This window comes from Microtus ochrogaster, chromosome 8 (genome assembly GCF_000317375.1).
Source record: "Microtus ochrogaster isolate Prairie Vole_2 chromosome 8, MicOch1.0, whole genome shotgun sequence".
Lineage (NCBI taxonomy): Eukaryota > Metazoa > Chordata > Mammalia > Rodentia > Cricetidae > Microtus > Microtus ochrogaster.
In genome coordinates this window covers 50367311-50385826 of record NC_022015.1, presented here as the reverse complement: position 1 = coordinate 50385826, position 18516 = coordinate 50367311, and the positions used below count along the sequence as shown (strand labels likewise).

Genomic DNA, 18516 nt, shown 5'->3' with positions numbered 1-18516 from the left:
CAGTTTGATCCCATGCTCATTTAGTTCCAGTCCTGCACACTGTCTCAGTGGGTGGACCAACCCCTCCTGGTCATGATTTCTTTGCTCATATTCTCCCTCCTGCTCTTCAACTAGACCTTGGGAGCTCAGTCCCGTGCTCCGATGTGGGTCTCTGTCTCTATCACCATTAGTTGCTGGACAAAGGTTCATATTCATATTTTTGGGTTTGAGTTATCTCGTTCAGGATAGTGTTTTTTATTTCCATCCATTTGCATACAAAATTCAAGATGTCATTTTTTTTTTTTTACTACTGAGTAGTACTCTAATGTGTAGATATGCTTAAAGTCTTAAATGGCACAAAAGATACAGAAAACTGTAGACTGTAAACTGTAACCTGGCCATCTCAGGCAATTATTGCCTGCAGAGATTCTGATCATCTTTGTTTGGTTTGGAATTGTCTCTGTTTGGTAAAAGCACCAGCAAACAAAAGTACCCTAAAATCCAGCATCAGCCTTTATTAATTATTTTTATTTTATCTATATGTTACGATATGCAGTATAGACAGCAGTAAGAAAGCCAACAAAATATCAGTTTTAAAGCTGTTGAGATCTTATAGGCTTGCAATTCAAATTTTAATTTTAAATAGCAAATGGACCCAAAGTAAGTATGAACCAGTAGTTCCCATGTATGCGCTGAGGTCATGAAAAATGTTCTCTAGCTTAGGGCCATGTTTTTTCCTGCCTTTATTTCCTCTAACTTATCTATGCATCTCACTCTCTGAAAACACCTGTTGGCACTTCATGACTTGTGCTGAAATTCTGCTTAATGTCTGTCATTGGTTGGTTTGTTTACTGGTTATTTCTGTTATCTGGAAAAACCTTTGTTGGGTGCCCCTGAATTGTAGGTACTTTTACCTGGTGTGTCTTCAAAAACTATTCTCTTCAGGCATCCTTGGATGACATGTGTGGGCCTCCCACAGGTCTTTCCAAACCATCTCCATCACTTTAGAAACTTCCTTTCTCGCAATCACACCATTGCTAGTTTATTCTGTTGACTTTAAAAGGTTTACAGATGCCCACCTGATAAAATGAACCTTGATTTCAATGTAAGATACATACTTCTAATCCTCATTAGTATTTTTATGAGCAACATCAACATGAGTTTTGAAGTTTTCTCTGTGATGAAGATGAGAGAATGGGGCCGGGACCCACAGTAGGTTTCTCATCCATGTGAGTCTATTAACCCCTGCTGAGATAATTCTTACAGTATTTCCAGAGACACTTGTTTCCTTTAATTTTGTTTTGTAATATTTTAATAGACTTGTATTCATTGTGCATGGTTCTGAATTATTTAAGAATATTTCCATACAAGCACACAATGTGCATCGCCTATAATCCATTCAAAAGCCAAACCCTCCTTTCCCTCCCTCCTCTATCCTCCTGCTCATCCACTTTGCTCCTCTTCACAGTTTCCACTGTTTTCATGTCATATTTGATTTTAAGTGTCTATATATAATCTGTGATCTATAAATAAGAGAATATGACATATTTAACAATGTGACATTATTCTTCTTTATAGCTAAAATTTTCCATGGTAAATATAAATCATAGTTTTTTTTTTGTTCATTCTTTATGGACTCTCAGCTTGCCTCCATATTGAAATTCAGAGTAAGCAACTTGGGATGTCCTTCTCACCTCTCCTGATAGAACCTTCCTTCTCACCTCTCCTGCTGGAATCCTCTCATGCTTACCAAGGAGGCAAGTCCGTTAACTTGTTAGCTTTTTTGTGCATTCAGAACATCTCTTCTATATAAACCAGGGAAGCTGGTTTATGAAATCTCAATGATGCAGTTGCCTAAACAAGACCTGTACTGTACAATGACAACACTAGTTGGCATGCCAGCATGGATGAGGGAAATCGCACAGGGCTTCATCTTAGATGAAGAGCTATAGGCAATCAACATCTACTCAGGGGAGTCATCCTTCTCCAAAGATGAGGCCCTGATAGGCTATCCAATGACAAAGTGACTGTGATTTGATTTCAGCCATGGTCCACACAATGAAACCTGTACTTGGCACCATTGTTGGGCCAAGAGTCTGCGACTAGATATGTCATAGGCCCAAGAGAAGAACTACTATGACTCTCCTGCTTAAGAGACATGGAATGAAACTAATGTCTAGATATTACCTATCAGCATGACCCTACTAATAATCTTAAAGTAGCTGAAGTCTCAGACCAACTAGAGTGCTGGTCTCAGATAGATAATTGTCTTTAGCATTGGTTAAAGGAGACACAATGGAGTCGCCAGGTTCACCCACTCACCCCAAAGAAAAATATGTCATCTTCTCTGTGTCTGGCTTTTTACAGATACATAGGCATGGATAAGTCTTCAGTTCCATGAGGCATTCTTTAATTTATACTTTATTTCTTAAACTTGTTATTTTTCTCAAGCTTTTTGTTATTTCATATTCATATAAATATTGAAAATCATAATTGTGCTAAATATGTTTATAGTATTTCAAGGCTTAAATCAAGTATGTATTTAAGTTAACCTATCCCAAATATTTAAATGGTTATAAATTTATTTTACTTTTGCCTTCTAAATATTTAATTAAAACCCAAACACCAGACTTGAAATTATCCTTATTGCTTTAAACATTTTTATGAAATTTCTTTTTGTTCTTTATCAGGGTGACCTTCGGTAGCCTTTTTCTACATGCTGACCAAGACAAATTTCCCACTTGTATGATCAAAGGCAGTTGAGATATGGAGGCACATAATAAACACTTCAATTAGGATCAGTTTTGGACTGGTTCAAATAGTAATTGAGAGAAGGTAGGCCCATGCTGTCTATTTCAGTTCCTCTACCAGTGTGCTTTAGTCAAGTAACGAGGACTGAAGAATGTACCATTCTGTGGTACAGAAATGAATCTGACAGATCACTGAATATGCAAACAAGTTTGGCCATCAGCAAAGTGCTTCTTAGGTGTTTATACTTTGCAAGAATTGAATTGCAGAGCTCAGTTCATAACTGAAACAGCAGCAGGATGTTAAAGCTTAATGCACTTACCAGAACCCTGCCAAGGCTTTGAACTGTGGAAACCAACTTCTTTGGATAAAGAGTTTGGAGTGTTCACAGATCATTTTAGTAGATTCTGTGCTTATGAAGGTAATGACCCTTGCATCCGAAAAACTGGTTTTCATGCAGAAGAAACATGCATGAATGCACCGCTGCATTTTTGATGGTAAGCTATTTCCTACCAGAGCATCTCCATTTGGGTGAGGCCAGACTTTAAATCCTGGGTCCTGGAAGAACCACGATGCAATCACCCAAGACAAACTGTTTCCAATGTTTACACATCATTTGTTTCTAAAATGCTTGAAGTCCATTTGTTGAGTTGTTCTGTATTGTGAGCTATTGTAGCCTCCTGCCAGGGAGAAATGAAGCATAACTGTCAGGACTCTGTTTAAACCCTTATCGTGAGTAATCAGGATAGCTTATAGACATTTTGAATTAACACCCATTTCGGGTTTAGTCTTTGAAGGAAGGAAAACTTGAGGGAAATTGTCTCTTCAGAAAATGTTCAGAAACAAGAAAAATATGCTAAAGCTGGCCCTGCGGACCATCCCAGAAGTGCTATTCAGCATCTAAGAGCTGCAGAAGAAACAGTAGGTCATCAAAGAATCTGAAATGGTATCAAAATCAGATCTCCACAGGTATCCGTGGCTGGCTCAGTTTGCAAGCATATTTACTTATAAAGCAGAAGCATGTGCCTGGTGTCTTTAATATCCTAAGTGTGACAGTGTCTGGTGTCATATGTACACTGTTTAAATGATACTTCAAATTATAACACATGGTAACAAAAAGGAATCCTTGAGGTTCCCTTTCATAATGACAACTCCCTACCCCATGTATGTATGTGTTTGTGTATATGTGTGCTGGTGCATGTAAGCATTGTATGCTTGTGCATGTTTGTGAGTGTGCATATGTTTGTGTATGCATACCTATGTGTATATGCATGCATGTATGTGTGTGTTTGTGTTTATGAGTACTAGTGTGCTTGGTACATGCACATAGACCAGAGGACAGGTATTTCCCTTACCTTTGTCTTCTTTGGGGAAGGATCTCTTGTTTGACCTTACGTGTTTTAGGTTAGCTGCCTTGTGAACTGAAAACTCATCTGTTTCCACCCGGCATCCTGCCGTACTAACACTTAGATTATGGATGTGTACTGCTGTCTGGTATGGGGGATCCAAACTGAGATTCCCATACTTGCATGATAGAAGCTCTACCTAATCTTCCCAACCCCTAACTCTGTTACTTTAAAAAAATAATTTACAAGATTAAATATTATGAACATTGCATTAAACATTTTGATGCAATCTGTTCACTAGCCTTTCCTACACTCAGAGTGTAGTCATCACCCTTATCTAACTGAAAGCATTTCTTACTCCCTGAGTAGATTTTATCTCTGAATGGTTCCTCTTGGCCCCCTCCACCAACAGTTAATGTCTCACCTGCTTCCCCTTTCCTGATTCACTCCTTTAAATGTGAGAGTCGTGACAAGTGCTTTTGGTGCCTGTGACCTCATCTGACAACACACTCTGCTTCCATGGCAAACATAATTCAGTTGAATCTGCAGCATAGGACACTGTCTCCCTTCATAGTCACCAAACTGCCAGGGTTCATCTGCTGCCTGCCTGCAGTCTTATCCACCTGGAGGTTCTATTACCTGGATGCTCTATAACCTGGACGCACTAATACCTGGCATGGCTGTGCTGCATCTGTGTAAACTGATCTCCTTGGATTTCTCTATGCACATGAAAAACATGAATTAAGAACTTTTCATTAATTAATTAATTTCACTTTTCTGTGCCTACTACTAAGATTAGAAAAAATGCCTGGGAGAGGGAAATTTGGGTCAGAAGCAAGTGTCAGACTCGACTTCGATCTCTGACAGTAAATGGATTCTTAAACACAAACTAACTTGCCCCCCTGCTATCTGCATTTAGTATTAGTGCCAATATTTATTAACATGACCAATAAAGGTGCTTCTGAAGGGCAAAGTATTAATATCTCCAGACACAGTGACTATCATTTGGATACAAGTAATCTTCGTGTTGATGCAAACACACCTGGGAGATTTAAATAAAAGTAAGAAACTTCATGGTGGTGACTGGAAACTTTGGCATGGAATTGATCAAAAATTCTGTGATGGGTATAGGTGAAAAAGAACAGGCTCAGCTCTTCAGAGACCTTACCTTCAATATGGATCTGAATGTAAAACCAAGAAATAACAATAGCCTGAGAGGATCACAATGTTCAGAATGTGATTGCTAACCAGGAGGATAACTTACCAAACTGTGAAAAGCTAAACATATACAAACTGCTACAATCTATTATCTAGGAACCAATCAAATTCTTTCCTAAGTATTGTGCTTTTTTTTTTCAGATAGAAAAATAATTACCATTTCATCCAACACAGCACACTGGATTTCATGAGAATTACATCTTAGAGTAAAACAAACAAACATAGGGTAAATTTATGTGTTTCTATCAAACACACAAATGGTCCAATTAGAGAGACTGAGAAAACTTCAGAAGTCAAAAGAAAAGATGAATCTGAAATCCTGGAGAAAGTCAAGCAGTTTCTGTCCTTCAGCATTTTCAGCCTTGATGGAGCAAGGTTTGCGCAGCCAGGAAAGAGGGGCAGTAAGGCTTGGAGAGGAGGTAAGGCTGAGACCCACACCTTTCAATGACTTCTACCCACTCAACAATGTAATAGAGAAATATGTTATCTGAATGACTAGATAGAGAAACTTCATATAAATAATAGTCTATAATCAGGTATTCAGATGGAGTAGAAAATGTATGTTAAAATAACAAACACATTTTATTTTAACTAAGGACTTTAGTAACAAACTAGTGTGACCCCAATCATTTCATGTTGACAAAGCAATGTGAGTATAGCATTGCTCAAGGCTGGAACAAAGTTCTTCCACTAAGCAATGGTTGCTGCTATCAGACATTGTAAAGGTCATGCAAACAGCTTCTCACCCCTTCCTTTTACATTGCTGTGCTGTGTCATTGGGATACCTACCTGATCACAGAAAATTCACCCTCAGCTTCACTGCTCACAATGCCAGCAGTGAAAATCACCAGCTACCTCATTCTTGACCTTGAAGCAAAGATTGCTAAAGGAAAGTGGCTTAGTATTAAATGTTTTTAACAAGGCAAGTGAAAATTTTATGTGCATACAGATATGACTGTAGGCATATACTGTCCAGATTATAATAAGCAGAGAGGATCCTCTGCAGTTGTTACTGAACCATTTACATCAGTATTACTTACTGTTCTCATGCTGTGGTAGAACCCCTGACAAAAGCATCTGGAGACAAAAGGGCTTCTCTTGACTCCAGTTTCCTTACATTCATGAAGTAGAGTGCTGAATGCTGCTTCTCTGCTCCTTCCTTCTTTATTCACATCGCCCACTCTGGGTACCCAGCTCTTGGAACATTGCCACCCACATGCAGCATTTTCTCACCTGAATCGAATCTAGGAGTTTCCATAGAGGCTTGCCCAGAAATTTGTTTATATGTTAGTTTCAAATTTCCTCAAGTTACAGTAAAGATTAATGGCCAGATTATGTATACTAGTTTAAGATTTTAAGATGGCAAAACGTACATTAGTGCTTAAATTGACTTTTATAAATGTACAATTGAATTCTGATTATAGTAATTGCATACTTAAAAACACTTTGAGTATATGAATTCTACAGGAATGCATCCACTGGAGATGTTAAATGACAGGCCCATCAGCTCAAACTATTTACAATTGGAAGCATATAATAATAAACAATTTCACTCTCCCATTATTTATCCTGGCATTTTCTACCTTCGTAAGGTGCATCCCAGAATCCTAGCTGCTGATTTGAATGGGAATACTATTGACTTAATTTAGAATTTTGAGCTACTAACAGATTGGAACAAATTGCTTGCAGTGATGTATCAACATATATAAACCATAACCATAAAATATAATTTAACAGAAAGAACACAAAAAGGTTCTTTTAATAGATTCAGAAAAGATATTTTTATAAAAGTTGGCATCTTTTCATGATCAAATGGACAAAACTACACCCATATTTTCAAATATTGTTTATAAATGTTCTTTTACATTTAATGGGGGATATGCTATAGAGATTTGCATTGATATGGATCTTTATTTAATGATACAAATTTAAGGTAATTTTGTTATGACAATGAGACACATCTGCTCCTGGCAGCACCAATCTACTTCAGGAGGAAGATGGGCATCGAAAGCCATTTGGGCAAGAAACAACTCTTTCCTGGACATGCCTAAAGGTGAAATGATCCTTATAGGTTCCAGCTTCATGAAAGTGTCTGCTAGACATTCTGCAAGATACAGAAAAAAAATGACTGAACAGTCTTTGAAATCTCCTGCTTCATAAAAATGTCTGATGGATACAATGGTTCTGAAGGCCAAAATGGATGCCCCAACAGTACAGAAAAACTTGGGTGACTGTGCAGGCAGTGCAATGTCTCTCTAAATTCTAGAGTTTTGGAAGTTGTTTACAATGTACTTCCTGTTTATTTAAATAATATTGTATCTTTCTGGAGTCTTTAATGGATTTGAAGAATTTATCGTTATAGTTTTCCTTAGTAATGGTAAAAATAAACTAGATATAAATATTGTAAATGTAATTCTTGATACCTCTTTTGTTATATGTAATTTTACTGTGTTAAAATTAAAGCCTGCCTTTTTGTTTAAACAGAAAAGGGGAAATGGTGTAGGAGGTTCTTCTGTCTTTGTGTTGCTTTCATTTGTTAATACAGAAACTACTTTGGGCCTGTTGATAGGGCAGGACTAAGGTAGGTGGGGAAAACTAAATGGCATGTTTGGAGAAAGGAGGGAGGGAGGGAGAGAGAGAGAGAGAGAGAGAGAGAGAGAGAGAGAGAGAGAGAGATTCATGGATCCATCAGATACAGACACTGGGAATTTTATCTGGTAAGTCACTGACAAGTGGCAATATACATATTAGTAGAAATGCATTAAATTAAGTTGTAAGAATTATCCAATAAGAAATTAGAGCTAATGGGCCAAGCAGTGATTTAATTAGTAGAGTTTCTATGTGGTTATTTCAGGGCTAAGCTATCCAGGTGGCTGAAATGAACAATCAGCCCTTCTCCTGCAACACAGAGTAAGCATAGAAAATTCTTAACCAACACATCAAACTCCTAGCCAGCATCATATTTCATGTGGAAATATGAATTCTGTCCTTTAGAAGAAGACGCATCTGGGATGTTCACTTCTACTACTCTTAGTCTGTATCATATTTAAGTCTTATCCAGAACATGGACAAGTGAAATAAATTATAGGTTTTGAAGAAAAAGGTAGAAGTAAAAATATTTACATTTGTGAGTATCATGATTTTATAAAACTCAAATATAAAAAAGTCACATTGACACACACTTCTCTCTCTCTCTCTCTCTCTCTCTCTCTCTCTCATACACACATGTACACACACACACACGCATGCACATGTGAAATGAAAAAAGAAATTCAGTAAAATTACAGGATAAAAATATAAATATCAGTAGCAACTTTATATTATAATGGACATTTTGAGAAAGTAATCATATTTTTAAGAGTTAACTGATATCAAATATTTTGGAAAATCATCTGTATTCTAGTCACTTATTGCAGCCATTGACCTCTATGGAAGGTCCTATGCTTTAACATTCCTCTGTGTTTAGTAGCGTCACTAGCTAGGAAAATGTTCGACGATGTGTATGAACATTTATCAGATGTACTTTTTTGCTCCCTGATCAGTACATAGACTCTATAAATCATTACCTTAAGGTATTGATTCATTCTTAAGGAATGAATTCTTAAAATAATCTATTTTGAGATAACCTTTCTGGCAATTTTGTTTTCTTAGATTGTGATCCCTGGGAAATATTAACCAAAGTTATCCATTCATTCATTTTCTAACCAATAGGTAGTACCTAGTCAAAGATGATTATTCCTTTCAAAGGTCTCTGAAAAGAAAAAAGCAGCCTGGGTTGGTTTACAACAGGCTTAGACATGAGAGTACAGAAGATCCTGTTGGATGTGGAAAACCACAAAATCACTATGATCTGGGTGAAGAAAAGACCTGAAAGGAACTAGGACTGATCCTCCAAGAACCCGACACTGACTCTTTCTGTCAAATGTTTCATTGTGAGATTTGTAGACTCTAACAGATCTTTATGACTAAAAGATTGGTGATAGTCCAGAACACCATGCTGATTGTACAGCTGTGACATCCCTTTCCAGAAGTTTGCACCGTTCAATGTGTCATGTGATCTCTTTTAAATCCTACTCTGGAATGCTAATCAATCTGACATTTAGTTTCCAGAGATTATGAATTAGAGCAACTTTATTTCCAACAAATACTTATTGAGATAATGCATAAGGTGTGTATACTTTCATGTCTTCTTGAACATAATATATACGTATATATTATATAATATGTGATATATAATATATAACACTTTTAGAAGTATATTTGAAGAAAATTTCATGAAACAATATTGAATTACAGTACATAAAACACACAGGTACACATTATCTTCTATTGCATTTTATTTTTCAAAATCCTGTTCTTGATCCATTAGGCTAATTTGATCCTCTGAAACCAAATTTTTCTTTGATAATTATCTTGATTATTAGGTTTTTTTGTTAAAAAAATGAACACTCCAAGACAATGTGCTTGTCTTCTCAGTGAAGAATGGTTCATTCTGGTAAATGTGTCCAGAATATTCTTATGTTCAAGGTGCATTTTGTTAAGGCATCAAAACTGTTAACTAAAAATGTCACTCACTTCAAAGAAAATAAGAGACAGATTATTCTTAAGGTAGTATCTAGTCAAAGATGAATTGCCATGGTCTAATTTAACCCAAATAACAAGCCCCAATTTGAAAATGTTTTCATTTTATAGGTATATGTTTTAGGGAGTCCATGCCAGACCAAAGTACAGCTATCACTAAAGTCCAACATGGTTAACCAAAGATTTTTGGGGGTTACTTACAGGATTATGAATGAGAGGTTCCTTACAGGAGCAGAAATGACTTGAAGACAGATGTATCATTGAAATGTACCCTAGTATGGGACACAGCTCACAAACCTGGAACCTGGAGCACACTGTATGGTCTGTAGGCAGCTCAACAGATTCAAAAGTACCCTTTCCAAGTGACTCAGTTGGTTTAAATCACTTCTAGGCAGCTGTACTTGTTACTGTTTTTCCAGGCAACTGGTCTTGTCTCATTGTCTTCATTGCAACTTGCATTATTTGAGAGTCTTCTTTCCAGCTTGGCTTCTCAGAGTGACCCTTAGCAGTCTCTACTGTTTACTTTTGGGAGGGAGGGTTAATTGAGTGAATCTGGTCAGTTTTAGGAAGTTCCTTAAGACAGATTTATCTTCTGTGTTAGAAGGTTCCTAGAAGATTACAATGTTTAATTAACAGAAAAAACTTCTACACAACATTATAGAACAAAGAAAGTCATAAATCAAGGCATTTTCAGATACATTGGTGGGTGTATCATATAGGCAGTTACAGAAAAATGGGAAAGCTCTGCAATGGGTCTCAGAGCTACCTGATGAAATTCTGAAATTTGAGTTGTTGGAAGATTTAATTCATTCTGAAAGATGTTACCTGCAAATTTCAAGGCTGCAAGATTAGAAAAAGAGGTTGTCAATGAATAGCTATGGGATTGGGGATGGCCTAACATAATTTGTCTCTTGCTCTGGAACACTGAAACTATCCATGATCATGAAGCTCAATATGCCAATTTGTCCTATGAAGCATTTAATATGAGGTTTTTGCTCTTATTTTTGAACCTTTAGTTCATGAAAGAATGATATCAAGAATGGTTCGTATCATCATAAAGGACAGAGGTGATTTGAGCATCTCTGAACTCAAGCTTCCATTTAGTAGTGTGGTATTTGATGGTAGATGTTGCAAATTTGTTTAAAACCAGCAGATGTATTCTCTTGCAAGTTTGTTTATATTGAGACTGTACAAGTGATTTGACCATTGTTGTGGGAAGCATTTCAGTTTTATGAGGTCCCATTTATTAATCATTGATCATAATGCATGAATTATCAGTATCTTTTTCAGGAAGTAATTTCCTGTGCCAAAGTATTCAAGGTTATTACCCACTTTCACTTTTATCATTTTCAGTGTATCTGGTTTATGATGAGGCCTTTGATCCTCTTGGATTTGAGTTTGATGCAGCGTGATATGTAAGGTTCTACTTGCATTCTTCTATAAGTGTACATTCAGTTTGAGCAGCACCATTTGCTGAAGATGTTGTCCTTTTCCAGTATGTATTTATGGCTCCTTCATCAGAATCAGAGTCCATGGGTATATGGATTCATGAATGACTCTATAATTTGTTTTCCATTCCAATATTATGTGTTTTTATTACTATAGTTCTTTAGTACAGCTTGAAATCAGGGAAGGTGAAACTTTCAGCAAATCTTTTATTACTCAAGATTGTTTTAGTTATCATATGTTTTTTGTTTTTTCAATATCTGTAAAGAATTCTGTTGGTATTTTAATGTGGATTGCTTTGAATCTATGGATTGTTTTTAGTAGGATGGTCATTTTTACTATGTTAATCCTACCGATCCATGAGCATGGGACACTACTCCATTTTTTGTTATTGTCTTCAAAAACTTGAAGTTTATATTATGCAAGTCTTCCACTTTCTTGGTTAGAGTTACCCTAATATATTTTTATTATTTGAGGCTACCGTGGAAGATATTCTTTCCCTGATTTCATTCTCAGTCCGTTTGTCATTTGTATGTAGGAGAGCTACTATTTTTGTTTGTTTGTTTTTAAGTTGATATTGGATCTAGTCACTTAACTGAAAGTGTTTATTCAGTGGAAGTTGCCTGGTGGACTTTGTAGGAACACTTGTATATACTGTCATATCATTTGCAAATGATGCTTTGACTTTTTTCGTTACAATTTGTGTCTTTTTATTGTACTTCTTTCAGTAGTCTTATTATTGTAGCTAAACTTCAGGTACTATTTTGGATAGAGAGGAAAGTGGAAAGTCTTTCCTTTTCCTAATTTTAGTGGAAATGCTTTGAGTTTCTTTCCATTTAACTTGATGTTAACTAGTATGGATAAGAGCAAGATGGATTGGGTTGAGATGGGAAGAGATGTCTGGATTGAGGGTATCTTGGGAGTTGATGTGGAAACGTAATACAGTGAAAACTCCATGAAATCTGTGAAGGTGATCTTAATGATGACTACAAGTAATGGGGAATATGGAATCTCAAGTTACCATCTTTTATAGCCAGGCAAGATATCCGGGGGAGGAACTAGGTTGCATTAAATTGCATTGTCTGCCAAGGGGGTGCATGGAAATCCCCAAACAACCTGCGCTAATGCTAAGACAAAGAATTACTCTCTGAAAACTGACAGAAGAACCCAATTGCTGAGCACAACATCCACGTACAACTCACTGAAGATGGAGAAGTCAAGCTGGTGCCTACATGAAACTTTCATCACTATATTCTAGTTTCTTTGGTGTGAAAAAAAAATACTCTATGGGGTAACAAAAGAGAATGTAAAAGGCAACACAGTTGCAAGACCTTTGACCTACTATCTTTCCTGACTAGAAAATATGTTAGGGAAATGGTGGCACAGAATTTGTGGGACTAGCCAATGAATGTTTGATTTGACTTAAAGCCTACTCCACAAGAAGGAATCCATGCTCAACACCGTTTATGTGTCCAAGGACAATGGTTTTTGTAGCCAAGAAATAGACTAGATAGGCCAGAGAACTAGGGTAAACCCAAACCTAACTGATCTAAAATAAAACAGTAAAATAATTCCTAATAATACTCTGCTATACTCTAGACCTGTGCCTTACAGTCATTATCAGAGAGGCTTCCTCTGGCAGCAGATAGGAACAGATGTGGAGACCTACACTCAGACATTATGCTGAGAAAGAGTCTAAACGGGAAGCCTCTATTAAATCCCTCCCCCCAGAGCCCAGGGAATCCTGCAAAAGAGGAGGTGGAACAATGTTGAGAGTCAGAGGACATGGAGGACACCAGAAGAACACAGCTCTATGAATCAACTAAGCCAGGAACCTTTCCACTCACAGAGACTGCAGCAGCAATTGCAGGATCTACATTGGCCTGCAATAGGTCCTATACATACCTTGTGAAGTCCTATACATACCCAGTGAAAGAAGTATCACTCATCATTCCATCAGAATTTGAGGATGACTTTATATTTCTACAAGAAAAATGTCTTCAGAGTTTTGATAAATGATACTTAACATGTTTTCATTTTTGGAGAAATTTCTATAAAAGTCTTTGGTTGTTTTAGAGACCAGACTATCTGCCCATTTACTAATGTCGTCTTGAATTTTTTACACCAATGGTTTACCATTTTCTTTATAAAATTATTGTTCTCCTGCATTGGTAAAGAAATAGATAAGCGGGAATAAATTCATTTATGTTTGATATGGATGTAGTTATGTTAGGGGTATTCGTGTGTGTGTATCCATGTGTGCACATGTCAGAAGTCAACGTTGAGTTTCTTTCTCAATCACTGTCTAGCTTGTTATTGAGGCAGAGCCTCTCATTAAATCTGAAGCACATTGATTGGTTATATTGGTTGCTAAAAAAATTTGGCACTGTTCCTTTCTCTGTCTCTCATGCTGGGACAACAAGCTTGCAGTGATGTGCCTGGCCTTTCTGCTGTGTGTTCAGGATAGGAAACTGGGATCTCATGCTTGCTCAATAAGTTCTTTCCTGATTAAGTCATTTGTCCTGACCCAAATGTAATTATTTCCTGGCATACTTTATATCTGAGAGAAGTAGAATTCATAGCCATGAAACCTGTAGCTAGTGATCAGGTTGTGACTATGCTAGAGAAGTTTGCACATCTCCTATTCGAATGTAAATATTCTTCATGTTATTTTTTATTTTCATTATGTTGTTTTTATATTTCATTTCTACTAAAATTTTTCTTAGTTAAATTGCTTCTTTTGTGTAACAAAAACATGAGCCACTTGTATGTTATAAGTAGTAAGCATCACTCAACACAGTAAGAGTCCCTATTTTTGTTTCTAGTATTCCCTGTGTACCTTTCTACCTCACATTCTCATTTGGAAGATATGTAACTGTGATGAATCTGGCAAGGGGAATATCATTTAGAATGGAAAATAAACTTCAAGAAAGAAAAACAATATTTTTTATTTTTCTCAAATTGCCTAGAAATAATTGGAAATGTACAACCCTGAAATGTAGAAAACACACATCATTCAGCTAGGTTATTTTAATTCCTGAATATTTAAGAATTGTTTTACCTTCAAATAAAAAAACATTGATAAAGATAAAGAAGATTGAATAAAGTAAGATGAAATAATTGCACTATGTATGTGAATTACTTGGACTCTAAAAATCATGAAAGTCAGTCCAGATCGTATAGAACACACACAAAAAGATGTTGGTTTCTTTAAATCTGTGTACAGCCTCTATAGGAAGGCAATGAACATGCTATTTGGAAGAGGGGATAAAGGAGGGAGGGGAACAGAAGCAGCATTCGTCACTACTTGCTGAATGAGTAGGAAGCTGGAGTCTAGATAAGCCCTTTTGTCTCCAGGTGCCATTGTCATGGGTGCTATCACAGCATGAGAACAGTAAGTCATACTTCTGTGAATGGTTCAGTAACAACTGCAGAGGATACTCTCTGCTTAATGTAATGTGGACAGTTTATGCCCATAGCCATATCTGTATGCACATAACATTTTCATTTGCCTTGTTAAAAACATTTAAGACTGAGCAGCTTTCAGCTTTCATTGAACAATCTTTGCTTCAAGGTCCAGAATGAGATAACTGGTGATTTTCACTTGCTGGCATTGTGAGCACTGAAGTTTGGGGTAAGTTCTTCTGTGATGAGGTATCCCAATGACATAGCACTTTGTGAAAGGAAGGGGTGGGAACCTGTTTACATGACCTTTATGATGTCTGATAGCAGGGACAATTTCTTGCTCCAGCCTTGAGCAATGAACACTCACAGTGCTTTGTCAACATGCAATATTTGGGGTCATGTTAGTTTGTTACTAAAAGTCGTTAGTTAAAATAAATGTGTTTGTTACATTAACACACCTTTCTCTACTCCATCTGAAAAACCTGATGATGGACTATTATTGGTAGGAAGTTCCTTTCTAAGGTAAAAATTTAGCCTTAAGAGAAAATTGAGGAAATGGACATTTATAAGACAGTGTTGCATTTGCATATTTATACCAAGCTATAAGAAAGGACATTATTTACGGAGATAATTCCCCCCAGATACATAATGAACACTTGATATGTAATATAAGGGTAAGACAATTGAATATTGAGTACAGGGTCACATGGACCTACCAGTCTTCCCTCACTCCCCCTTTCTTCACAAATTAGGATAAACTCTGTGAAGTCCAGGTCCATTGACTGTTCAATGGCTCCACTACCCTTTGAAAGATAAAATGTAACCTTTTGGCATGTGTTAAATATGCTTCATGGTAGACCTGGCTCATCTCTGTCTTCTTGCTAAACTCCTTTCCCTGTAAATCCAGAGCTTTAGATTGCTTCGAAGAACAGAAGATTCCTAAAAACACCAAGCCCTCAAGCCCTGACAGCACCTCCTTGCATCCCTGGGAATTCCTATGTCATTGGTATTTAATCCTCCTTCCCTTTCTACTCCCAATACCTTCTCTCCTTTCATCTTCCTAAATGCTTCTGCACAGAAATGGCTCTAATGCTCCAGGTCCTGGCACTGTCTTGGACAACACTCACTGCTGTACAGTAGGATGCCTGACTCCAGAGGCCTGAAAGAGTAGTTGTTCACTAGATAGCAATGTCACATATGACTGTTGAGACTTTAAATCACTGTTCACTCTCTTTAATAACTATGTTTAATCACAGTGATGTTTGCATATTACTGATAAATGTGTTAATATCTCTGTTACCTTAGAAGATCTAGAGATTCAGACTTCGGCCATGCCAAATATACCGTCGCATAGGTAAATTTATGTGTGATGTCTTTTTGTATGTGTTGCTTTTATTGGCTGATGAATCAAGCTGTGTTGGCCAATGGTTTAGCAGAGTAAATCCAGGTGGGAAATCCAAACAGAGATATAGACAGAGCACAAATAGAGTCATGAGAACCCCATGTGGCGGCAGAAGGAGAAAGACACTGCTGCTGGAAACTTGCCAGTAAGCCATAGCCTTGTGGTGATACACAGATCAATAGAAATGGGTTAATTTAAGATGTAAGAATTAGTTAATTAGAATCCTGAGCTAATAGGCTGAACAATGCAGTAATTAATATAATTTTTGTATGGTTAGTTGGGTCTGGGTATCCAGGAAAAAAAGAGGAATCTCCATTTATAAAATGGCACCCAACATGGAGCATGGATCCACATAAGACCTAAAAAAGCTTAAGAAAAAAAAGCAGGGGCTTCTAGAACCATAAAAACAGGAGCCATGTGCAGCTTCTTGGTAGCCACATTTTTTTCAGATAGGCTCTCTTTGCTGGTGGTGAGCAGACACATGACTTCATTAAGATGAGTCTTTCTGACACAACATTAGGAGCAAAAACTGTGCAACCCCTTTGAGAGTCAGCTTCCTAAATCATGCTGGCAGCACTAGCTCTGGCTCTTTTGTGAGGTCTTGCCCTTAAATGGGATTTGAGAGTAGTGTGTTATTAATTACTTAATGGTGACATAGAGCCCCTGTGTTCCTGGAGCTGAGGCAGTGAACATGGCTCACAGAGTTGGTGGTACATGGTTGTAGTCTCATTGTTTTTAAACATTCTAGAAATGGCACATAAGTATAAATAATTAAATTCTATAAATTTACTATTAAAAATTTAACAAACCATAAAGAATGAAAAAGACTACCATTCCACCCTTAAATATCAGTTCTGACTCATCACTATTCAGTCAGGCTCAGCGCCAAGTTTGAGTCCACATGCACTTTCTAATTGACTCAAATGGCGGAACAAATGTGATTTAAGATATGAACATAAAAGTGAAGTAGGAACATCACTTCTAGTAAAACGATGTGCATGATCTAGGGTAATCTATGTATAACATAAATCTCAGAAATATGGGGCAGATTGATCCTTTTGCTTTCTGTCTTTACTATTAGGAAACCAAGTGGGAAGTATTGACAAAATATTGAATATTGTGTTGCAAGGTAATTTCAAAGCCTATACCAGCCAAGATCCAGGAAACAACCTTGGCCTATAAGGTTTAGCAAAAACCTCTTTAAGCTCCAATAATTATCTTATAAGGTTTTTAATCCACAGTTTATTGTAGAGACCTTACTTTTCACTGAGTGGTTCAATTGCACTACATGCCTGGGATACATGGTATATTAGTAACCAATAGAAGGACAATGATAAATGTCAGGAGCCATTTCCCCCCCCAAAATATTGCAGGGACCATTGTCCTGGGAAGTTTGCAGAGAGCCCCACACCCCAATGGTATCTAGAAGTGTTTTATTGACAGAGCCTACCCCACACCCAACTATCTTGAGAGCTATCTGTTAGCGGAACCCGCCCCACATTCCAACTATCTAGAGAACTAGGTGTGTCAACTCGTGACTTCCTGACCAAGGAATCGTGACATGACCTATCGTAACCTCCTGGCTGACGACCTCATGACCAGCTGGAACCATCGCTGCAAGATTCCTTCCTGCCCATGGCCCTGCCCTCCATCCCAAACCAAATTTCTCATCCAAGGGCTATATAAACTGCAACTATGACGCTAATAAATAGAGGCTTTGACAAATCTTGCTTGGCCTTCTTCCTCTTTCCCGCCCATGTCTTTTCAGATAGCGCCTCTCTGGGACCCTGGAATAACTGACCTGACAGGCGGGTTACAACCCCTAGACCAACTTACCCGCCAGGGCGGTCTACAGATAAAGCATGTGAGGACCCAAAACTAAAAAATGAAAAATTTGGCTAAATAAAGAAGACTAGTAGGTAAATAGAAATTGATCCATATATACACATGTTTAATTTCATGCATGCTTTTAAGCATCCAGTTGATAACAAACTACAGAAGGGTTAAAACCCTGAACAGGCATAAGAATGATGTTATATCAGATAAACCATAGCTATTAAAAATGAAAAGAAATATTTGTCATGGGAACATCTCAATGATGATGAAGGAAGCAGTAGTTTGAGGGCTGCAGCATGAATCAGAACAAGATTCTGAGCTCCATGAACCACCCAGGATCCTGAAGTTAGACAATGTGAAAAGAAGGCATCATAGTCCATTTATGCTACTTTAATAACAGAACAGAGACTGGGTGTCTTTTAGAGAAGAGTCCTGGAGGTTAAAAGTCAAACATCAGAAGTCTAGCATGATAAGGCTGTGTGGTAGCAGGCTCCTGACTTCTTTTGGATCTTCACATTGAAGACATTTGCCAGAAAAGCTGGTGACATAGTTAGG

At 37.3% G+C, this 18516-nt stretch overlaps 1 protein-coding gene across 1 annotated transcript in view; it reads left to right on the top strand.

Moving 5' to 3' along the window:
- Nucleotides 1-10911: 10911 nt before the first annotated feature.
- Nucleotides 10912-18516, top strand: part of LOC113456534 (aldehyde dehydrogenase, cytosolic 1-like) — a 51050-nt gene continuing 43445 nt past the window's right edge. Inside the window, exon 1 of the mRNA XM_026781327.1 lies at nucleotides 10912-10983. Coding sequence (XP_026637128.1) covers nucleotides 10912-10983 — 72 coding nt within the window. The remainder of the gene's footprint in view (nucleotides 10984-18516) is intronic.